This window comes from Limanda limanda, chromosome 3 (assembly GCF_963576545.1).
Source record: "Limanda limanda chromosome 3, fLimLim1.1, whole genome shotgun sequence".
Classification (NCBI taxonomy): domain Eukaryota; kingdom Metazoa; phylum Chordata; class Actinopteri; order Pleuronectiformes; family Pleuronectidae; genus Limanda; species Limanda limanda.
In genome coordinates, this window is record NC_083638.1 from 8549304 (window position 1) to 8573818 (window position 24515).

The following is a 24515-nucleotide window of genomic DNA, read 5'->3' on the forward strand; positions in this document are numbered from 1 at the left end:
CCAGGGTGCAGCCAGAGGACCAACAGGCCATGGGTGTGTGTCTGTGTGTGTTTCACTGTGGGAGTGTTTTCTGATATTGTTTTTTCCCTCTGAGATACAAAATGGACATTAAGAGGATTGTCTCTTGTTATGAAACTCAATGGGAGCTCTGAATGCTCATACAACCACAAACTGAGCAGATGAGTGCAGCTTCACATTAGCTCGGCTGTAATTACTTTACATCTGTCCTGTCTGGCTTTGCCTCATCAGTTTCTCAATGACAATTAAAATCATATTTATATCAAAAGAGAGAACGGAGCACAACAGAGTCCAATTCCACTTTTCCTTACTCCCACTGGATCCAGAATAGACTCAGAACATCAGAAGAAAGGACTGTAAATTCACTCTAGTACTTTACTGAAGTACACATTTGATGTAGTTGTACATTACTTGAGTATTTGTATTGTTTGGAACTTTATTCTTCCACTTCCCTTCATCTCAGAGTCAAATATTGTACTTTTTTAAATTAAAATACATTTATCTCAACCAGTCAATGTAATTGTATATATACAGCTCGTCCTTTGAGGGTCAGCTGGACAGGTCACCAGTATATCAACCATTCAGACTCACATTGACACATGAAAAGACGCACTCAGAGGTTGCGTGTTGACAATAATTTATTGACACTGTACAGAACATTATTTACTCACATTAACTTGTTGCATCTTCATATTTACGCACCATAATAGAGTCACATCTAATCTAACATCTGTGGTTTCTGTGTGATTCATCAACCGGACGACACATGAAACGTAGATTCTTCAATATGAATCGTCAAGTTGTGAAGAAAACACAGAAACCCACAGGGAGATGGTGTCTTTATTCCACTTTGACTTCATGACAGTATGAGTATCTGCTCCGATCTTTTCCTGCTGCTGTGGATTGGGCGTCCTCGGGCTCAGCAGCAGTGAACCCCCACCAGTGGAGCAGAAGCGTTTCCGCACACTGAGTGACAAAGCATCCTAGTTTGTGCAGAAAGGATTCTGTTCTACTGATGGGAGGGGGTGGGGGGGGGGCATGTCGGCTTGTTGGCAGACCAGTGGATCCTCCTGGCAGACGTCTGCCTTTTCTTTTACTTGGTGAGTTTCTTCACCATCTCCAGCTCCTCCACCGGCCTCCACTTCTGATTGATGGTGATGAACTGCAATTTGAAAAATTAGGCTTCATGTGACGCATGTTTGTGAGTGTGACACCAAACCGAAGAGACAGATAACACGAGAGAAACGGTGGTGAGAGCCAGGACGTGTGGGAACTTAAGGCTGCTGCTAATTTGATAAGATTTCCTCCTCCGTGACTCAGCACATTGCAGCTGCACCCTGAAGGGCTCTGCATGTCGGTGAGGCTCATTAACAAACATCCAAACAAAACACATCATTTAACATGAGAGTTTACCTTTTGGGGTTTTGATGGGTCCACTCTCTCCCATGGCTCTGGGTTATTGGTCTTATTCAAACTAAAAACAGTGAAGGAAGAGATTCAATTGTGATTATTAAGCTTTTCTGAGATGCCAAAAAAAGAGGAGAAGCACTTTGTGAAATGAATGCAGTTGAACACGATTTGATCACAAAAGAGGAGGAAGTCAAATAAAACTCACATGACATCATTCTTAGTGAAGAGAAAGTAGAGCGCAGCCGAGCAGGCTCCTAACCCAGCACAACTCGTGAACCCAATCAAAGGGATAAGCTGGAAAAACCCCATTAAAATAATTAGTTTTTAAATGTCAAAATAAAAATGCACATAAGATATAAAAAAATATCCACGATACAAAATCATCAAACATTCAAACGAGACGCTCACCTCCTTTCTCTTTCTCAACAATTGGATGAATGCACTCATCTTCAAATTTGTTTTTTTTCCTTCTAAAAACCTAAAGAGAAATGTATTATATTAGAGTCAATAACAAAATAAAGTGAGTGAAGCAGAGTCAACAGGTCAGAGAGAAGCAGCTGGACGTGGCAGCACTCACCTGTTGTTGCAGGGAAGTGTGAGACGCCTCTCAGCGCAGCATCCTGTCAGCCGGCCTGATGGACGCAGTACGAGGTGAGAGGCACGTAGACAGACGCAGCTTCCTGCACCCAGATGCATCCGCCACAGACCAATATCTCACCACATCCACTCAGCTGATGATCAATACTCTTTCTGGGCGTGCAGCGCTCTCTTGTGGCCACGGTTAAGAAGTGAAAGTCAAACGGTTGAACTTTGGGATTTTGAAAACTAATTTGAGAAACAAAACACTAGACACCGGTGATCGAGTTTCACAATTTTTATTTCAAACATTGTTTTAACAAGTCATCACTACAGAGGGTTGTGGTGATGTGCGGTTCGTCATCTGACGTGTGTTTGATATGTGTGTATCTGCTGTGCAGTGAGAGAGGGGCTCATCTTTCCGAGGGCCTGCAGGAAGTGAGAGTGCTTGATGACAGAAGCCGCCATGTTCTCTTCTTGAAGCGCCAGCAGAGCAGCCTGGAAAACAAAAAAATATATTTTACTTTGAGAATATATTGTGACTTTGGTTTTAAATATTTTGCCTCGGCCTTAGTTATGTATTTCACTTGCAGTGACACATTTTGAGTGTGTGTGTGTGTGTGTATTTCTCTTTTCGTTCGGGCCAGCTTGCCGAGACAATCTATTTGATTTGTTGATATGGCATCAAAGAATTAAATCTTGAATTGTGAATCAAAGCGCAGAGAAATTCACATCATAATAGAATAAACATGTATTTTGTGAAAATTAAATGCAAAATTCACAATTCCCACTTTAAATCGTGACTATGATTTGTTTCCCCACAACAATCAGCCCCATCTTTGGTCGAGCTTCACATTACCTCTCTGCACAGGTTTTCCAGGTCAGCTCCAGAGTAAAGCTCGCTCTTTGTCGCTAGTTCCTCCAGACACACATCAGCAGCGACCGGCATCGCCTGCATACACACCTTCAGGACAGCGAGTCGAGCCTAGAAACACAGAAATTACGCAAATACAAGGTCAGCCAGTTATTTTTCTGCTTTTCTACAAATTCATGCGAAAACTAATTTTAAACATAATTTAATTCGCTACTGTTGAACAGCTTTCACAACATTTTGGATTTTTATTCACCTGCTGGTCGGGTGGTGGGACGTAAATGATGTGGTCCAGTCTGCCCGGCCTGAGGAGGGCGCTGTCTAAGCAGTCAGGTCTGTTTGTGGCGGCTACGACCATCACTTCTTTGTTGCATACTTCCTGGCAGTCCAACTGTCGGAGAGCATGAAACATAACGTGTTAACTCAACAGCTAAACTGATCTGATGTTTTCCATCTGATGGAAGATGATGTCTGGAGCAGATCTGCATCGTATCAGACCTGGTCCTGAGGGCGAGTCTCCTCAACTCCCTCGGCCTGGAGGATCTTCTCTGTCCCTCTCCTCTCCAGCGACCTCAGGCCGACCCCGTCCATCTCATTCAGCAGCACCGACAGGAGGCGTGTGTGCACGCCGCTGGATTGGTTGTTCGACCGAGAGCCAATCAGAGAGTCGATCTCATCGAGGAACAGGATACAGGGGGCGCAGGCGCGGGCTTGTCGAAACAGCTGGAAGTGGACAGACATGAAGAAGTGTTTATGGATGAAACAGAAAGGAAGTCATTCAGGGGGCTTTTTTACGAGCTGTGAAAAGACGGTACCTGTGCTAAAGCCTTTTCTGAGTCTCCGACATACGGAGAGTAGAGGTCAGCGCCACTGACAGACAGGAAGGCACAGTGGGAGGAGCTCGCTGCCGCCCTGACCAGGGTGGTCTTTGCACATCCTGGAGGTCCGTAGAGCAGCACGCCACGGGGCCGACTGAGACCCAGCCGCACAAACGCCTCCGGGTACTTCATGGGCCACTCAATACTCTTCGATGTTCGGACACAAAAGAGAATTAAGTATCAGTAAATCAAACTCAGATGAAAACTCTTTGTACAAATCAAACACTGCCATTCATTCACCTGTCTCAGTTTGTGCTTGACCTCGTCCAGGCCTCCGATCTGCTCCAGAGACACGGGAGTGAGCTCCGTCCTGCCCAGGCTGCCGCGCAGGCAGGAGGGACGCACCAGCCTCAGCGCCTCCTGGAAGTGGTTCATACGCACCAGCTGCTCCCCTGAACCCTGCAGACAAACATGTAGAAGAAATAAAACATGCATGAGTCTAAGTCTTCCTCACTTTGATTTTAGTTCAATCTATTTTAGTTTAACTCACCAGTATAATCCACTCACGGTCAATACTGCGTTTGACATATCTATCTATGGTTTATATATTTAATACAAATGATCTTGAGCAATTAAAGATTTAATGTTTGCAAATGGTATTTTTTATACATAAGGCAAAACACACTTCTAAAACGGTTGATTTGTTCTTTTAAATAAGCGTACAAACATGAATCTGCACATACAGGCCCCTGTCAGAGGTTCCTACATGTAGGTCTGAAGGAAGCTGAAAAACGTTATATTTCATTATGGTGCTCGGTGTATTTACCTTAGAGGTTTCTCGTAGAGCGTGCATGGCAGCTTCTCTGCACAAAGCACTGAGGTCCGCTCCCACGAAGCCTGAGGTTCTCTGTGCGAGCTCGGCCAGGTCGACACCGGGACACAGAGGCATCCTGGCACACAGAACACACAGGATGGCTTTCCTCTGCTGCAAAGTGGGAGCTCCGATGATAACCTGGAAAGAAAGATGATGTAGAAGTTCAGAGATTTACATTTATCAGTATTTAAAGAGGAATGGATTCAGTCGTACTTCTCTGTCGAATCTTCCAGGTCGCCGCAGTGCCGGGTCCAAGCTGTCCGGCCGGTTGGTGGCTCCGACGATGAGGAAGCGATCCGACTGATTGATCCCGTCCATCAGGGTGAGGAGCTGAGCCACCAGGCGGTTCTCCGGTGCCGACGAGCCGGTTCTCCTCGGACACAGAGAGTCCAGCTCGTCTAGGAACAGCACACACGGGCCTTCTTCAGCCGCAGCTCGGGCTCGCTCGAACACGGCCCGCAGCCTCTCCTCGCTCTCCCCCGGCCGGGAGCCCACCACCTCACACAAAACATAATAACAACTTTAATTTGGCACAAAATGAGGCTCATTGTACTAAACAAAAAATAAAAACATTGATAAATGCATTTAAATTGCTTTTACAATTACTTCAAAAACAATAAAAACTCTAGAATGACACTCAGAGCAAATACCTCGGCCAGAGCCCAACAATCCCCTGCACACATTTATATTCACTTGACCTGGAAATGTATTTTAATCATAAACATCTGCATCTATTACCTCAGATCGACAACATCCACAGGTCTCTGGTATGACTTATAGTTATATAACCACACAGTGATGCAAATGAAAGCTACATTTACACTTTGGCTTGAGAATTTAAGTTTAAGTGTTATATTTATATTTGCTTTCAAGGAAAATCTAGCTTCTGACAGGCAAAAGTAATCAACCTGGACAGTTAAGATTTGCTGCTATTCTAGTGTCTGAAAATGAGAATGTTTAATAGGGACGGGGGAAAAAATCGATTCAGTTACGAATCGCGATTCTTGTGTATGACGATTTTAAATCGCCATGCTGCCTCCAAAATCGATTTTTAAAAATAAAAAAGTTTTTTTTTTTTAAACTTATTTATTGGTTTATACGGGGGGGATATATGGAGGGAGCAAGTTGACCAGCTCTTGTTTTTGCACAAGAATCTAAACATACCCAAGCACTAGCATTGCATCACCTACATGCAAACAACAATGAAGCATAGCCTACTTTTTGTTTATGTCAAAGTTGTATTTGAAGGTATGATTCAACTTTTTTCCATGGTCCAGTATTCAAAAAAAAAAATAACCAAAAGAAATCCCAGGAAATCGTAACGAATCGCAATACCCACAGAATAGCAATACATATCGTATCGCCACCTTAGTATCGTGATAGTATCGTATCGGGAGGTCCCTGCCGATTCCCGTCCCTAATGTTTAACATATGAAAATTCTTAACAGAGTAATGTAATAAAATCACACCTACAATATGAGGATGTCATATGTATATTTGTATTTTTACCTCTGGCCCTCTGACCAGCACCAGGCTGGCTCCCACCTCCCCCACCACCTTGTGGACCAGCAGGGTCTTGCCCACCCCTGAAGGCCCCACCAGGAGGACGCCTCTGGGACAGGACACACCCAGGGAGCTCAGGGTCCCGGGGTAAAGCAGAGGCAGCTGCAGCATCTCTCTCAGAGAAGCACTCACCTGAAATACAGTAAAGAACAAAGAAATGTAGGTGTCACATGGTTCACTCTGCAGATGAACACCAGTCATGTCATCACACTGAGTCCATGCTGACCTCCTCCAGTCCCCCCAGTGACACGCTGTTCTGGTCCTGCTGCTGACTCCTGTAATGACGGACTGTCTGGATGCCAATTATCTCCACACCGGTTTTCGAGGTGATTAATCCAGAACTGGCAGAGTCCGGGTGGAGGCTTTCAATCACAACATATCTGATCTCCGTATCCATGTCCTCCAGGTTGATCACATGCTTCTCGTGGACACACACACCTTTCAGCATGTCTTTCACAAGCTCATGAATAAGTTTGTGAGGTGTGTGTTTCTTGAAATCAAACGTCTGGACTACCAGGGTGACCTTCACACCTCTCAGTTTGGGGCAGAGCACAGGCGTGAGGTGGTCGGGGTCCAGGTGCAGGAGAGAGGGAGGGTGAGAGATCAGAGCGGGAGACGCACACTTCAGGTCCACCTGCAGGAAACCCTCTGCCAGGTCGGAGCGCGGCCAGGCGGTGCACAGGCAGCTCCCCCCACCCGGGACAGACACCAGCAGGGGGGAGCCCAGACTCAGACCCAGGGCCGACATCAGGCCCGGACCCAGCCTGCATCTCTGAGACCCCCGGTCCGACGGGTCCACCGCCAGCAGCCGCAGGGAGGTCATCGGCTCACCGGCAGCCTCAGACCACGCTGACAGGAAAACACAAAGAAGGTTTTAACCATCTGTTGATATACACTTCATTTGGTTTGATTGCATTTTATCTGGCACATTTTACTCGGTTTTTAGGTTTCTAACCCCTTGTTGACGAATTCTATCACCATCTAGTGGTCGGAGTGGAGAATACATACTAGCCCCTTGGTACTGTGCAGCAAAGTTATTTTGAGATATTAAGCTGTATTTGAAATACTGTGATGATGGAACAGCAATGACTTTACAGAAACATATGTTGTTATTAAATTTCAAGCAAAAGCAGCATCAATATAATAATCTACATACGAGAGACTGAAAAATTTGTTAAATTACGTTTATGCCCCATTATGCCTAATGTCGCTAATTTTCCTCATACCTAAATTTTATATCTATTGTATATGCTATATTGAAATTAACAATCTCCACTTAATTTAGAATCTGTATGACAGCCAAAAAAAACAAATAATATTTTTTTTTTATATAATTGGAAATTAATTCAGACAATAAGGGGGTGTTACTGCCAGATTTTGTTTTTCATCTTTTATGCATTATATACTTTTATGGTTTTATATTTTTAAGTGTTTTCAGGGAAGGTGCAATACTCAACTCACTCTTATTCTGCATCCCTATTGTGGGTCTGACATGATGTGTTTTTGTGAACTGTTTTTTGTTGTTTTCAGTTTATTTAGATTTAAAGTTTGGATTGTATACTAACATGTGTTTGTGTCATTTAGATTAGATTAGATTCAACTTTATTGTCATTGCACAGTACAAGTACTTATACAACGAAATGCAGTTTAGCATCTAACCAGAAGTGCAAAAAAAAGGCAGTAAAAGTGCAGAGTATTGTGCATATTAAAGTGAAAATGTAAATAAATAGGATCTGTACAGTAAGAGATATATATGGAATATTACAGTATTAACAGGAATTGTAAGATATAAGGACGATGAATACACTATGAGCAGGATAAAAATATAAATATATATAAATATGAATACACTATAGGCGGGATAATACAGTAGTAAAAATGTAACAGAAGTGCAAATGTACAAATGTTCAAATGATCAGTGGTTGGAGGAGGGTGTGTGGCAATAAGAAGTATATGAGTAATGTGCATATTAAAGTGAAAATGTAAATAAATTATTTTTTCATTTCTTTCTAATGGCAGCACACAGAAGTAAACAAGCTACTGAGTGAAGCTGTTTATCATCAGCTCGTCTCTAAATGAAATATCGATACAACATCATCAGTATTTCCACTGATCAACAGAGTTTATCAACAGGTTTTAGGCTCAAACGTGTGAATAAACACACTGATGGAGCTGCAGCGTGTTAGCTAGGCTACATGCTGCTAGCTGTTAGCATCAACGATAAAACCAGCGATAGAATGACTTAAACTGAATGAGAGTCCCACAGTTACTCACCAGGTGAAACAGGTGATAAGTGACCACAGATCAGTGAAGGTTCGAGGAGCTGAAAGCAGCGGATCAGCTGACAGGAGCGTTTAGAGGAGGACTGAGCCCGAGAGGAACCTGGCTGCAGACAAGATGGCGCAGCACCGTTCTCCGTACGCGCATGCGCAGTAGATGTCTCCGGATGGAAATTACGTCATCCCAGCAGCGGAAGTTGTTCTTCTGTCACTTCACTGGCGTCAGATAGCAAAACACACGTTTATCAAGTGATACAAATTGTATTCACTATAAATGTTTTTTTTTTTTGTTTTTTTTTTAATCAAGGAAAAACTATAGCGTCTATACATTTCTTTTTTAATGAGCCAATATAAGGTCAACAAGTCTTATTTTTATTGTTTGATGTATTGAAATAAAATATAGATACAAACAATATCTTTTAAACATTATAAACAATGTGGATATAGGCAGTAGATGTTTGTCCCCACACAACCAGCTGATCTCAGACTCCTGTGACTATGAGGTGAGTCCAGTCTCTGATCCTCACTTCATCTAAGTGTTTGTTTTGGTTAAGATGGTTTCAACAACTAGTGGAAAGAAAAGATAGATAGAAAGAAAGATAGATAGATAGATAGATAGATAGATAGATAGATAGATAGATAGATAGATAGATAGATAGATAGATAGATAGATAGATAGATAGATAGATAGATAGATAGATAGATAGATAGATAGATAGATAGATAGATAGATAGATAGATAGATATAGATAGTTATTTTCCTGTTTGTTTGTTGATCTCTGGACTCTTTATTGTCGTAGGATATCATTCAGACTTTTTCTTCTCTCACTACTTAATATTGTAATTCTGTGTGTTTACAGACAGAAATGTTTGTTAATTCAACATGAAAAGTTTCTTTGTGGTTGAAGTTGTCATTCAGTATTTTGAACTCAATAAGGATTGACAGGTTGTATTTTACTTTTACTTAAAGCACGATTTCACTGTGATGCATTCAACTTATATGTTAAAGATAAAGACACATTTTTATGAAAGTTAATCAGGAAGGGATTCATTTGAGTTGTTTTGTTCACAAACACATCAAATTTTGTCCAATACAACTACTGTGATTGTATTATATATAGGACAGATGTTAATTAAAGGAGAATCCAATTTCAAGATCATGTCAGACCAAGTTCAAGTCGATCCCCCCTAATGACTGAGCTATAACAGAGGTTCTGGGCTCTGATTGGACAACTTTTATTTACAGCGAGCAGCAGAGACTGATAAACTTGTTAATCCAGCCTTTAATTCACAGGTAGGTCCTTTTAAGCAGCTCCTGCAGGGAGTTTATCAAGAGTGCTCAAGTCATGTGGTTTGCTATTTATATATAAACATGGGAGAAAGTGCAGAAGGTCGTTTGTCTGTGTGTGTGTGTGTGTGTGTGTGTGTGTGTGTGTGTGTGCGTACAGTAGGTAGTCCCTGCTGCAGGTAGCTGCAGGCAGACAAGGGGATTGAGGATAGAAGGTGACTGCTGAGAGTTGTAATCTGTTCTGTCTGGCAACCTGAGATTATTAACACAAGTAAACAGGGTTTCTGTGGATGGAGGGATTAGAGGTAGAGGAGCAAGTGTTGACTTGGGGATGCAATGATAATGAATGAATGAATGAGGGGGAAAAAAAGTCAGAAATCAAACTATCCACCCCTATCCTTTTGTTTATTTGTTTGGAAGCCGAGATTACGCAGAACCTACAGGACAGATTATCCAGAAACCTTGTGGAAGGATGCATTAGGGGTCAGGGAGGAACATATTTTCAAAATTGTCTAAAGCACTAAATTCAAAGAAAGATTCAATTGAATTTTAGTGCGATATAGGGTGTTTTTCAACATCTTTGTTGATTTCTCAGAGAATAATTCAGGATCTTCATGAAGAAAAGACATTTTTAGGGTCCTGATATTTATGAGTGTGTGTAATTTGGTGCAGAAGAATCCCGATCTGGTTAATTTAAATGTGGTTTCATTAGTGGACTGTTGGGCCTTGGCGGACTTGTGCTCTCCCTGAGAATCTTTCGTAATCTTTCGTAGTTTGGTAATGAAAACATGTTTTTTATTTTGCTCAAACCACATTTTCTCTCTTCAGTTGTCTCATGTCAGAAGCTGCCTGTGTCTGCGTCCTGATCCTTTCAGTCCCGTAACCTTTTCTCTGACTGATCTGTTTCCTCGCCTGCTCTGCTCCTGCTCCTAAACACCGAGACCAGACTTGGCACAGTTCCCCTCTGTGCCGTCACAGATCCAGATCTCGCGAACAAGCCCGGAGTCTGTAATCAACCCTGGGCCCTGCCTGTGTGTGTGTGTCGTGTCCTGTCCAGCTGAAATGTCACTCTGCTCTCTCTAGGCCTCGCAGTGTGTGACTCTGGGGCTCAGGACCTGCTCAGAGAGGGGGGGGATTATAATGTTCTTTGTTATTTGACAGCAGATGAAGAAATAGAGTTAATTTGTCACCTGCATCTGCTTGTTCGTGTTCGTGTTAAGGAGCCAGACGGACGCTTGTGGCCATGTCGACCCTCCTGCGCTGCATCTCCAGCTCTTCTGCCACTTTCCTCAGTCGGGGGGCCCGGCACAAGATTCCTGGAAGGAGACAATTCAGGACTTTCCCTGTGTTATGGGACCAAAATGCCTCTAGAGGTAAGAAATGTACAGCTCTCCTCCCCTTGCATGTTCTTTTTCTCACAGAGGACAAGTTGTGTCTGCGTGCTTTTCTGCGGTCTGCGCTTCCTCGGCGTGTGAGTCGAGGAATGGGAAAGTTAAAAGTTCACTCAAGGACACGCTGCTTCTGGCCAGAAGAGTGGAAAACTCCTCCGATCGTGAACTTGTTTGCAGCACGCTACCGAAGATCTTCCCAAAATAGGGAACAGTGGTGCGGGCCATGTGGTAACTTTGTGCTGGGAACATGTGAGAACATGTGAGAGGTCAGTTAAAGGTGACACATAAAACTTTCACTGCAGTCGGGCTGATTCTGCTCTCAGACATTTGTTTATGGAGTCTGTGCTGTTTGCCCGGTACTCGGCCTTTAAGTGTATGTGAATGTTTTGCAAGTTGTACAGTTCTGATTTTAAAGTGTGTCTGTGTGGACGTGTAGGCCGCGCCGCGCTGTGTGTGTGTGTGTGTGTGTGTGTGCTGGCACAGGGCCAATCACCTGCTAATAATGTCACCACATTGGGGAGGTCATCCTGCCATGTATGGAGAGAAATGTGTAACCTGACACCCAGCCACACAACCTCAGCTCCACACACACACAATCTCATGTGCTGCACAAAAATGTAAAGACACAAATATTTGCCCTTTTAAAAAAAAATTATCTTATTTGCATTAACAGGTTGTTTTTGCTTTTCAAATGGATTCCTGTGCTCTTTATGTACCGAGGACTCGTGGCTCTGTGTGTGTGCAGGTGTGCTCTACAAGGACGTGATGGTGGGCGTCCCGAAGGAGACCTTACAGAACGAGCGGCGCGTGGCGTTGTCGCCCGCCGGCGTGCAGGCGTTGGTCAAGCAGGGCTTCAACGTGCAGGTGGAGAGTGGAGCTGGAGAGGAATCCAAGTTCTCCGACCTACAGTACCAGGAGGCTGGAGCCACCATCACTGACGTCAACGGAGCCTTAAGCTCAGACCTGGTCCTGAAGGTTGGTACAAATCTGGTTTGTCTGGATGACTTAACATCTATTGCACGTCTGTCCGTCCTGGGAGAGGGATTCCTCACATGTGTCTCTCTGAGGTTTCTACGTATTTTTACCTGTTAAAAGGGTTTTTAGTAGTTTGTCCTTACTCTTGCTGAGGGTTAAGGACAGAGGATGTCACACCATGTTAAACCCTAGGAGACGAATTGTGATTTGTGAATATGGGCTATACAAATAAAATTCGATTGATTGATTGATGATTGATTACTGAATTTCCACTCTTGATTTGTAACGTCCCTTTCCTGCTTCAGGTCCGAGCCCCCTCCCTGAGCGAGGTGGACCTCCTGAAGCCCAACAGCACCTTGGTGAGCTTCATCTATCCGGCGCAGAACTCGGAGCTGATGGCCAGGCTGTCGGAGAGGCAGAGCAACGTGCTGGCCATGGACCAGGTGCCCAGAGTCACCATCGCACAGGGCTACGACGCACTCAGCTCCATGGCAAACATTGCTGGGTAACGAGCACGTAGATCCACAGTGTTAGAGCAGTCCAGGATTGTGTAGACACAGAAAACACAAGTCGTTTCCTTTTTGCTTCGCAGGTACAAAGCTGTGGTTCTGGCTGCCAACAACTTTGGCAGATTCTTCACTGGTCAGATCACCGCTGCAGGAAAAGTGCCCCCGGCTAAGGTAACAACCCAGAAGTTAAAATGAGTGATTTTATTTTTCTCCCACAATAATACACATCAATGTTTCTGCTGCACAGGTCCTGGTTATCGGGGGGGGAGTGGCTGGTTTAGCTGCAGCAGGTGCAGCCAAGTCCATGGGAGCCATAGTGAGAGGATTTGACACCAGGTACAAGATGGCGTGGGATAAAAGAAACTAGACTGATTTCTAAGATGATGATGATGATGATGATGATGATGATGATGATGATGATGATGATGATGATGATGATGATGATGATGATGATGATGATGATGATGATGATGATGATGATGATGATGATAACCTGAACGTGTCCTCCGTTTCAGACCGGCTGCCCTGGAGCAGTTCAAGTCCTTCGGGGTGGAGCCTTTAGAGATCAACATCAAAGAGTCTGGCGATGGGGTCGGAGGTTACGCCAAAGAAATGTCCAAAGAGTTCATCGATGCTGAGATGGCTCTCTTTGCTAAGCAGTGTAAAGAGGTGGACATCGTCATCACCACTGCACTGATTCCAGGTCAGTCGCACGGGTTCTTCCTCCTTCTCTTTTATTTATTGGCTTATTTGTTTATTTTGGTCTCAAGTGAGAAAAATCCTGGATCTGCACCAAAGTTGAACGGGTTCTTCCTTGGGTCACTCTCTTCCCTCCAGGAGATTTACTGGAAATCATTTGAGTAGTTTTGCTTACTGACAAACAGATGCTGGAACTTTACTGATGTGAACTTTATTACTGATGTTGCCTCACATCTGTTGATTGTGAGCAGGAAATCGATTGTGACCATTGCAGCAGTCACAACTTGATAAAGCTGGTTTTCTTCCCATTTGTGGCTAGAAATTGACGAGAGGATATCTGATCCATCTCATCCTCACTTCTCACGCAGGGAAACGAGCCCCGATCCTGATCAAGAGGGAGTTTGTGGAGTCGATGAAGGACGGCTCCGTGGTGGTGGACTTGGCTGCGGAGGCCGGGGGCAACATCGAGACCATCAGGCCTGGTGAGCTGTATGTCCACAAGGTGAGGAAGGAAAATAAAACTCTGGAGTTCTGAGTTATCCACCTGAAATCCACTAATGGTTCTCCTTTTGTTTTGATGAGCAGGGAGTGACACACATCGGTTACACAGACCTGCCCAGTCGCATGGCCTCGCAGGCCAGCGCCCTGTACTCCAACAACGTCCTGAAGCTGCTGAAGGCCATCAGCCCCGACAAGGACTACTTCCACTATGAGCCCACGGACCAGTTCAACTATGGAACAATTGACCACGTCATCCGCGGGACTCTCGTTATGAAGGTGGGTTTTTTAATTTGCTGTAGCCGTCTGCTGGCAGCCTCCGTCCCGGCTGGCGTCCCTCACTCTCAGCGTGAGTTATCGGATCCTGTCATGCCATGATCCGGCGCCAAATCAGTACTGAAAACCAGATCCCGGCTGGGAATAGCTCAAGTTGGATTCCAGCAAGAATGTTATAAACGTTTCAAAATATACTTGTCCAGGAATTCTTGACTTTGACACATTGTTTATGGCAGAGAAATCATGCAACGTCAACAGGACATATCGGTTTACCCCTCGTCAAACTAAGCATTATTCAGGCCTCTTAAAAGAGAATTTATCTTTGGAAACCTTCCGCTAACCGGTTTCGTGATTGCTGTTTGTTCAGTGGAATCTCCTGTGCCGTCCGTGTGAGTCCCACCATCCAGGCCAGATCACCCACAACGCAAGACTCCAGTCGAGTCTTGATGTGTGTCTCGCACGCACAACTCCGCGGACGTCGTCTGTGTTCTCACACTGAGCGTATCGTGTGTGTGTGTGTGTTTTCTGGTTTATCCAGGACGGCGAGAACATGTTCCCATCCCCGCTGCCCAAAACAGCCCCCCCAGCAGCAGTAAAACAAAAATCTGTCATCGAGTTGAAGGCTGAGAAAGAGGCAACGATTTCCCCCTTCAAGCAAACCATGACCTCGGCTGGCGTCTACACTGCAGGTCAGACACGAACACGCAAGATCAATCAAAAGAACACTCACACTTCCAGACATGTGGCAGAATTTCACTCACTACAAAGTTATTTTTATGAGGGATTTGTACGATTCTTTTTTTTTTGTTTCTCCTCAAAATAAGTTTTTATACTAAAGAATCATAAAATGTACATTCAAATATACGAACCCGGACATTTTTGAGCCTCTTAAGTTTGGTTTGGCTTAAATTTCTCAAACCCTTATTTTTACTTATAATTTCTTCTTATTCTGATTCAATTAGTTGATTTATTAACATTTTCATGGAAGCTCATACATTATCATGAACTGAGTATATTTGGATTTTAATTTCCAAATCCTGGGGCCTAGAAATGTCATCATTGTGAATTTTATTTTTATTATCAGATGTTTTAGTGATTGATAGAGAAAATCATCAGGAGACTGATAATAAAAAATGTGTTTGGCCGTTTTGCTCAAATCAATCTTCGTTGCTGAGATCTTAACGGGACTTTTGAACGTAGACGCAGTGGGAACATAACTCTCTGATCTTTGAAGTTTCAGAAAACACTTGCGTCACTGTAATAAAATAATAATTAGATATTTGTGGTTTTACTTTTAAATTGATGGCAAATAGGAGAGGAAAACTTTTGAGACTGCACTGCATAGAGAGTCTGTAGAGCTCCTACCTGCACCAAAGTCCCCTGGAATTCAAACGAGCTGTACCAAACTTTACAAACTCGTAGATATCAGTTCCATTCATTTTCTTCAAGATTGATGATTTAATTTCTAGCAAAAAGGGAAAGAAAAATGTAATGACTTCCTGCCTGAACCATACCCAACCTTTCACAAATGTTTCATGGGAATCCAAGCAGTTGTTTTCATGTAATCTTTCTCACAAACAAACAAAAACAAACAGGGGTGAAGATATAACCTCCGTGGGCGAGGTGAAGAACGACACACTCACGTGTCAGAGGGCAACAGAAACATCTCTGCTCTTCTCCATCTCTCTGTAGGTCTCTCCACCTGCCTGGGGTTGGGCATCATAGCCCCCAACGCAGCTTTCACCCAGATGGTCACAACCTTCGGCTTGGCGGGGATTGTGGGATACCACACCGTGTGGGGTGTGAAGCCCGCTCTGCACTCGCCCCTCATGTCCGTCACCAACGCCATCTCAGGTCAGGAGCCAACGTAAAGTGGTCCTGGACAAATGACATGTTTCTGTGATATGACGTGATGTTTAATGTTTTTTTGGTGTTCTCTCTGGCTCAGGTCTGACGGCAGTAGGTGGTCTGGTGCTGATGGGCGGAGGTCTCACCCCCTCCTCATTGCCCCAGAGTCTGGCCCTGGCTGCTGCCTTCGTTTCTTCCATCAACATAGCTGGTCTGATATGCAACACAAACATAACAATAAAAAACAAGATTCATCCTTTTTCCATTTAACCCCTTTAATTGTGTGTTTTTTTTTACTGTGTGTGTGTCTGCAGGTGGTTTTCTTATCACCCAGAGGATGTTGGACATGTTCAAGCGTCCCACGGATCCTCCTGAGTACAACTACCTGTACCTCCTGCCTGGAGCTGCGTTTATTGGCGGATACGGAGCTTCAGTGGCAGCTGGATACAACATCGAGCAGGTGACAGTACACACAGCATCATTCTACTTACATTGGATACCAGTGGAAACATTATTACATAAATAATATTATCTTTTTATTTCTATTGTTCCATTCCGAACCAGTGCAAGGTTAGCAAATCATATAAAACCAGATCATACTCAGCAATGCAGTTAAACAAAACAAATTGAACTATTGTTGTTTTATTTTTCTCTTCATCTCTAAAGATATATATTTAGATATATATATTTTATTTATCTATTTTAAATTTTTGATATTCTATTTTATTCTTTTTTATTGATATTCTATTTTACACTATATCTATTTTTTATTTTATTTTTTTGGTTAAAATTACTGAGCATTGCTTAAAGAGAGCCTGTGACCCAAGTATTTCATTGCCAGCGACAGCCTCATGTAATCTCTGTGCATTTGACAATAAAAATCTTGAATCTTGAATCTTGATTAAAGAAACCAATTCAACAATAAAAGTATCATTAAAAAAATAAAAAGCTATACAAAAAATGCTTGTCTATACATTGATTATTATTAAGTATTAACTAGATTGTTTCTCTACGACTGTTTTTGAGTATGCTTAAAAACGTTTCAACCACTTCAAGCGTAGTTTATATCCCAGAAATATCCGTTTATTGATAAGTATTAAGAAAATAAATATATTAAATATGTTGAAAAATGACAATCCGGGGGTTGTGAAGATGACAACGATTCATCTGAACCTGATCTCTGCTTCACTTCAGATGATGTACCTGGGCTCAGGCATGTGCTGTGTCGGGGCGCTGGCCGGCCTCTCTAATCAGGGCACCAGTCGCCTTGGCAACACCCTGGGCATGATGGGCGTGGCCGGGGGCATCGCTGCCACGCTCGGCGCCCTCCAGCCGTCGCCAGAGCTGCTGTCTCAGATGTCTCTGGCCATGGCCGGTGGAGGAACCCTTGGTTGGTAACTTCCTGCTCGTAGAGGATCTGCAGTAGAGATGCACACGATTCTCTGTGCTCGTTTCAGTTGATAAACTCTTCTTAAGTACATCATCCGTCTATCTTAACTTAAGTAGATTTATTTTCAGGTGCTTTTTACCTTTACTCCACAACATATATAAGCAAATATCTGTAGATTCTACTGCATCACATGTTTACATATAACAGAAAACATCCAAACCTGTGCGACTTGCAGCCTCACTGGGGATGAGACTCTATTTTCACTAGCATCATCTGCAGCTTAATTTATTAATCAGTATTATTCTTATATTGAACAAAATATACAGTGGGCACAGTTAATGATGCAGTCTTCCATTACATTAGAGAATAGGCTACACTGTGCTAGCGTTATCCTTTATAATACTCAAGTAGAAAAGTCAGTGTGCTACTTTTACTTTTCCTTGAGTACTTCCTCCACCACTGCAAACCAACAAGGTTTCTCACGGTTGCCAGTCTCCATTTAAAAAGAAATCAAATGAATAAAACTCTGGCGTTTGCTCCTTTCAATCCAACAGTTGACTTAGCTTTGCATGCAACTCCAACTCTTGAAATTGTGTATTTTTTTTCCCTGTTTGCTAATTCATTACAGAGCATCCATCATCCTGTCCCGACTCAAAGACGAGTGGTGGTCGTCATCATGTCTGAATGTCGAACATGTTAATAGTGATTTAAGAAAGCGGGATGATAAATGATGTTATCATCAGCACGCATGCAAAGCGGGGGGGGGGGGGTAACTCGTGTTAAATTAGTGACCCTGTGTTTTCGAGAAAACACACTTTAGTACTTAACTCGTGTTTAATCAGATCGACTTTGAAGACCAGGCTCGGTAACTGGAAACAGGTGTTTGCCTTTTTACGCATTCGCTCTGTTTAAGCTTCTTACTTCACGGTGTTGTTTAACTTCTTTACTTCACCAGCCAGGGTGCATGAGAAGTTTAGTGTTTGCTGTTTGCTTTGCCAAACATCGTAGCTGTTACTTTCCTCTCTTCATCTCGACTGCAGGTCTGACCATCGCCAAGCGGATTGAGATCTCCGACCTGCCGCAGCTGGTGGCGGCCTTCCACAGCCTCGTGGGGCTGGCGGCCGTTCTCACCTGCGTCGCCGAGTACATGATCGAGTTCCCGCACCTGGACACTCACCCGGCCGCTGGCATGGTTAAAACCGTGGCGTACCTGGGCACCTACATCGGAGGAGTCACCTTCAGTGGGTCACTGGTGGCCTACGGCAAGCTCCAAGGTACTGGGCTTCGTCTTAATGGTTGTAGCATCTGCAGGACGGTATGCAAATTTGAAAGTCAGAAGACTATTTCCTTTTCCTATCTGATTAGGACTCACTAATATCTGTTTAAACACACTGAGCCGTGCGTCCTCCGGCACCGATTGTCTCTTTCATCTGGTTAAAGCCAAAGATCCTCTAGTAGATCCAGACCTGGACTCATGCGTCAGCAATTTATATCACAATGTAAAAGATCAAGAGGAACACATGTGAAGCTTTCTGGTAATTTGCTCATGGGCAGGGCATGTGGTTGGTGGGGGGGCTGCTGGTTAATTTGTGGATTGGTCAGAATCTCAGAGGCCTCCACAGAGAAGTGTCCGGGTTCAAAGACACATGTCACTTTATACAGTGGCTCTATATTTTTATGAAAATGTTTGTTGAAAGTGTTTTTTCCCTGCAGGCATGCTTAGCTCCGCCCCCCTGATGCTGCCAGGACGACACATGTTGAACGCCGGTCTGATGGCGGCGTCCATCGGAGGCATCGTGCCGTTCATGCTCAGCACCAGCTACGGAACAGGCATGGGCTGTCTGATGGGAGTGTCCGGGCTTTCCACTGTTATGGTGAGTTGGCACGAAGACGAGGAAATGAGGAGTTGGAAGAAAGAACAGATTTGCAACACGATTCATCAAGTTCTTTTTGAAAACAAACAAACAAATCCTGTCTTTGATGCCTAAATGTCAATCATTGTTTGACATAAATTTGTTAAGTAAGAGGAGAAATCACTACTTTTTCATGAACTTCCTTTACCCATGTAGACAGGAGTGTTTCAAGGGACTTTGATGCCCCAGGTAAAAGGAACCTGGGGCCCCTACGTTGAACCAAACCATAATCTATCATTCTTAGGGGAGGGGGCCTAAGAAATTGCTTTGGGCTCTCCTATGCATTTATAGACAATTAATATAAAGATAAAATAATTTATCATAGCAGATGTTCAGACTTTAGAACTCTGCTGTTGCTGTAGAGCTTTCTTGAATTTCATTTTTTCTCACTCTGGAAAGTTGGTTTTAATAAAAGTTCAACTTGAATTCTTTTGCCAACTTCTTGTGTTTTCACCCGTGCGACCTCTCGTCACTTCCAACAGGGTGTGACTCTGACAGCAGCCATCGGGGGGGCCGACATGCCCGTGGTCATCACCGTGCTGAACAGCTACTCCGGCTGGGCTCTGTGCGCTGAAGGTTTCCTCCTGGAAAACAACCTGATGACGATCGTGGGAGCTCTGATTGGCTCGTCCGGTGCCATCCTCTCCTACATCATGTGTGTGGTGAGTAGATCAACACATCTGTCCACATGTGCACGAGCCACTCAGCCCGTTTCCCTCAGTCTGAGTTCCTCTCCTCTTCCCTCCTGAGGCGATGAACCGCTCCCTGCCCAATGTGATCCTGGGCGGGTTCGGCACCTCGTCCACAGCCGGCGGAAAACCCATGGAGATCGTCGGCACGCACACTGAGGTCAACGTGGACCAGACCATTGACATAATCAGAGAGGCCAACAGCATCATCATCACACCAGGTACACACAACACAAGGCATCATGTACACAGTGAGGGAGGGGGTTCACTGGGAGGCTGGGAGGAATTTCATTTTCACCTTTTGTGAACCAAATGAACATTTGAGCTCAGCTGGAATCTGATGAGACATGGAACAAAGTGACAGAAGTTCAATTTAACATTTGTTTTTTTCCCTTTGGAGACACAAAATTATTCATACAACTATATATGCATACATGTTTACTTCCTATATCAGTACACAGACTTTAATGTGTTTGATTAGTGGAATAGCCCTTTATATTTCATCTAGAGCCAAATACAAATCAGTGCATGAGAGAAACAGCTTTAAACTGGAGTCTGACTGTTATTAGTTGAGTAATAACATCGGCTGAAACAGACATATCTTGGTTTATGTTTGCGGAAATAAAGTTTTTAATTTGCAGAATGAACGATACATAATATTTGTGCTTTTATGGTTACATTTTACATAAAACAAAAATTAGGTTTATTTTCTAAATACAAGTTCCATATATTTATAATTTTAACAATACGTTATTGTTAACTGTAAAATATCATCTTACGGCTTTGATAATTACATTTTATCTGTATATCAGCTGATACTTTTACTCAAAACCAGTCAGGCTCTAATTAGAAACTATTCATTTTGTGTGGATCTGGTTCAACACACAACTTCATCAACATCATAAATTGAAATACCTCATTGTGAGAAGCACACCTTTGTACCTCTGTACACTGAAGGAGATATTTGAATCTGGTTAATACCAAACCAATATTAACCTTCCATGAAGTAATTCCATTGGAGATTTTGGCGGTTATTTGAAACCAAACTGTATTCTAAGAACAAGCTCCTGGAAGCATCTGCAGCCTTTTGAAGAGACAGGAGTAGAAATGTTTTTATTATCAGATCTTCTCAGCACTGGACGTCCTCTGCTCTCCAGCTGCAGCTGTTCAACGCGTCAGGATCAATACAGTCAACACGCTCTCCCATCTGATTAACCTCATCCGATGAACAGGCCTGACTGAGCTGCCAAGCTGCAGATCCACAGTGTTGGTGCCGCAGCTCTGGAGAAGCTGTAGGTTTCTGCAAATCGTCTGGAGGCGGTCAGAAACTGGGACTGACTGATTAGACGGCAATTAATTAAAGCTGGAATACAGAGGTGGGGGGGCCACAAGAGGGAGCAGTTTGTCCACAAATGATCCCACAGCCTCCCCAGTGTCTCCAGACACTAATGCAGTGATTACAGTGAGAGTCAGTGCATGTTTGTTATTCAGGGGCTGATGGGATTGACTTCTGAGTGTGAGATGATGACCACACGTTGATGTATGAGGCTTGTTGAGTGCTTGTTGAGTGGCCTGAGCAACAGGAACCACTCTGGATACTTGCTGTTGTTTTGCGATGGCTCCTACCCAACTCAGGGACAGCTGTGTGGTCCCACATGCTGCTCTGATTAGAGAAACAGTGAAAAGTCCTAGGAGCTATTGAGTCCAGACTCACGACTTCAGCAAAGCACGGCAGTGAGGAAACAGAAGGCTCCGGTTGTCTGGGGAATTAGAAGATGCCGGGTTATGGTCGACTGGCTTCAAAAAACGCTCGATTAGGGGCGATGCTGAACTCTGCAAGGTACCTGACCACCCGGGTTAAACAGGGGTCACATGGGAAGGAGCTCTTTGCACGCAGGGGACCCACACGGACACACCACACATGCAAAAGTTTCCGTCTGAGAAATGCTTCTCGGATCAATGGACCACTGTGATTTAATAAAGAGAGGAGACTTGTGGTGAATGAGGAGTACAAAAGACAGAATATATGGTGGAGGAAGATGTGGTATGTTGTTTTTTCAACAAACTGGATCGCTGTGCTTCCACTGAAGACAGAACAATAACCGTGTTACAGACCGAGAACGAGAACACACAATCCACAATATGAAATTGGATAATGGGATTAAAAAGAACAACAAAACAAAAAGGAGTGCTTACAGAATCTCTAGACACTTGTAAAATACAGCGTATTGTATCCTAAGATTAAGAATGCAACTTGTGTGTTTGCGTAATTGTTTGTTCTCTGTGTACTTTCTGTCCAGGCTGGGGTCTGTGTGCAGCCAAGGCTCAGTACCCGATCGCAGACATGGTGAAAATGCTGAAGGAGCAGGGGAAGAGCGTCAGGTGAGTCTCTGCTCTCGTGTCCTGAACAAATGAGATTACTGCTGCTGCTCTGTTTATCATCTGGGGTCAAACCCAGAGGCCACAGTCACTGATCTCTATTTTTAGAAGCCAAGTTTAAATTAGAAGGTTTTAAAATAGCTATCAGGTGATTTGTGGGAATTATTTTGTCTCTTGTCTCCTCTTAGGCGAGTGAAAAATGGCAAAGTACATTTCAAAGACAGTATTAAAGACAGACATATATTTTTTTGACTACTGCATTAAAGCGTAATGTAATTTGATTTGCTATTTTATGATTCTGTCACACGACTTATCAGTAGAAATGTTTTACTCCACTTCTTTACTTAAAAACTGTATTTAGTAGTTTTCAGATTGAATGTGATGTGATGATTTTTAAAACATCATGATGGATATAACTCAAACTATTCAAAAAGTATATAAAGTAGTTAATAGCAGATTCAACTCCAACAGGAATCATGTGAAAACACATTCATTTATCAGTAATAATAATCATATAATCCAGAGTAAAACCAGGATGCCACTCAGAGAACACATACCTCTGCCAAGGCCAAATATAAACGGCATCATAGAAAGTTTCAACTGTGAATTCTTAACTACGTCAAAACTAATAGTAAATAAAAAAAAATTAAAAAGTAAATAAATGTTAAAGTGAGGAGCCCAAATTCATGCAGTTGCCCTTGAAAGCACCACCTGGTCCCCTCATGAAACCTTATTTTAATTCACTAGATATTAGATTCTTATTTGGATCACCAAATTGCCAACGCTCATAAATATCCGTCTCCTGAACATGTTTGATTTCGTTTTTTTTCATCAAGACCCATGAATTATTCTGAGAATTCACCAAATTGCTGCCAAACGCCCAAATTCTCACAATGTGAAAAAATAAATCCTTCATTGGCTTTTTGTCCAGATCCACTCCATATTTCTTTCTACCAATTTTCCTAGTTATCTGTCCAGTAGTTTCTGCTTGACTAATACTAAATAAATAAACGCTTCAACGTCTGCTTCCCTGAAGTAAATCAGTTTATTTTAGAAAGAGACAGGTGGATTTTTCCGTTTTGAGCATTTGGATCAGGGAGTTGTGTGTTTTAAATTAAAATGTTGATGAAAAGCAATATTTTGTGTCCGTCTCCGACAGGTTTGGTATCCACCCAGTTGCCGGCCGTATGCCCGGCCAGCTGAACGTCCTCCTGGCCGAGGCCGGTGTTCCCTATGATGTGGTCCTGGAGATGGATGAGATCAATGAAGATTTCCCTGGTAAACTTGTTATTTGAAAAATATTTACTGCTACAAGCTTTTCACTTTGGCAGGGAGGCGTTGGATCATATTACTAGAAACAATTAAATCTAATAATTGCATCCCTCCCTTTCATCTCCACTTGCAGCAGCCTTGAGTTGTGTCTCGGTATTTAGACGTGCCCTGTTATCTGGGCAACAGCCTTGTTTTCTTAGCAACCAGGCATGCAGTCTGAGACATATGGTTCTGTTTATGACAAAGGGAGATAAGTGTGGTGCCGGAGAACCCAGTAACATTAGCAAGGACAATTTGGCTTTGCGGTCTGCGCATTCATCTGTTTTACGTAAATATGTGTGTACGTTTCCGTGGCCCACAGAAACGGACCTGACACTGGTCATCGGAGCCAACGACACAGTGAACTCTGCAGCACAGGAAGATCCCAACTCGATCATCGCTGGCATGCCCGTCCTGGAGGTGTGGAAGTCCAAACAGGTTTGTTTCTCCTGAATGACGTCGAGATATTTAACAGTGTCCCTGCATTTCTTGTTGGTGTTGTGCAAAAGGTAAACACATCCACGCCTCTGCCTAATTTCCCTCCAGGTGGTTGTGATGAAGCGCACGTTGGGCGTGGGCTACGCCGCAGTAGATAACCCCATTTTCTACAAGCCCAACACATCCATGTTGCTGGGAGATGCCAAGAAGACCTGTGACAGCCTGCAAGCCAAGATCAGAGAGGCCTTCTACTAGTTAACGCCCACTATAATATCATGTACAGTAGTTCTCAAACAGCGGCAGGTTGACAGAAACTAAAGGATTTCAGGAGCAATACGTTTTTCAGAGAATAGATTTACTGGGTCTGCAACTAAAGAAACTAACTGCAGAAGAATTGATTTTTTTTGTTGAAACTAAGGGACATGAAAACTGCTGATTTGTAAATAAAATATTTAAACATATCTAAGTCCACTTTGTCTTCTGCATTATTATATATATGTAT

At 43.3% G+C, this 24515-nt stretch overlaps 3 protein-coding genes across 3 annotated transcripts; 1 reads left to right on the forward strand and 2 right to left on the reverse strand.

Annotated features, from left to right (window-relative positions):
• Positions 1 to 638: 638 nt before the first annotated feature.
• c3h15orf48 (chromosome 3 C15orf48 homolog) lies at positions 639 to 2085 on the reverse strand. The gene is made up of 5 exons (XM_061068001.1): positions 2006 to 2085; positions 1837 to 1906; positions 1634 to 1722; positions 1432 to 1492; positions 639 to 1180 (listed from the first exon to the last, which is right to left on the reverse strand). Exons 2-5 carry the CDS (start codon positions 1873 to 1875, stop codon positions 1112 to 1114), a joined length of 258 nt encoding a protein of 85 aa, XP_060923984.1. The 5' UTR covers positions 1876 to 1906; positions 2006 to 2085; the 3' UTR covers positions 639 to 1111.
• A 202-nt stretch (positions 2086 to 2287) lies between these two features.
• Positions 2288 to 8510, reverse strand: afg2b (AFG2 AAA ATPase homolog B). Its single transcript, XM_061068002.1, has 11 exons — positions 8405 to 8510; positions 6357 to 6979; positions 6077 to 6262; positions 4781 to 5065; positions 4520 to 4705; positions 3994 to 4152; positions 3691 to 3900; positions 3374 to 3598; positions 3132 to 3266; positions 2864 to 2989; positions 2288 to 2502 (listed from the first exon to the last, which is right to left on the reverse strand). Exons 2-11 carry the CDS (start codon positions 6951 to 6953, stop codon positions 2365 to 2367), a joined length of 2247 nt encoding a protein of 748 aa, XP_060923985.1. The 5' UTR covers positions 6954 to 6979; positions 8405 to 8510; the 3' UTR covers positions 2288 to 2364.
• A 2375-nt stretch (positions 8511 to 10885) lies between these two features.
• On the forward strand, positions 10886 to 24369 carry LOC132998719 (NAD(P) transhydrogenase, mitochondrial-like). The gene is made up of 21 exons (XM_061068465.1): positions 10886 to 11070; positions 11834 to 12063; positions 12369 to 12568; positions 12656 to 12743; positions 12820 to 12908; positions 13088 to 13275; positions 13640 to 13773; positions 13857 to 14048; positions 14584 to 14734; positions 15738 to 15899; positions 15994 to 16104; positions 16208 to 16353; positions 17088 to 17283; positions 18324 to 18557; positions 18997 to 19157; positions 19679 to 19858; positions 19947 to 20106; positions 22186 to 22267; positions 23424 to 23542; positions 23898 to 24013; positions 24122 to 24369. The coding sequence occupies exons 1-21, from the start codon at positions 10941 to 10943 to the stop codon at positions 24266 to 24268; spliced, it is 3216 nt and encodes a 1071-aa protein (XP_060924448.1). The 5' UTR covers positions 10886 to 10940; the 3' UTR covers positions 24269 to 24369.
• Positions 24370 to 24515: the final 146 nt, after the last annotated feature.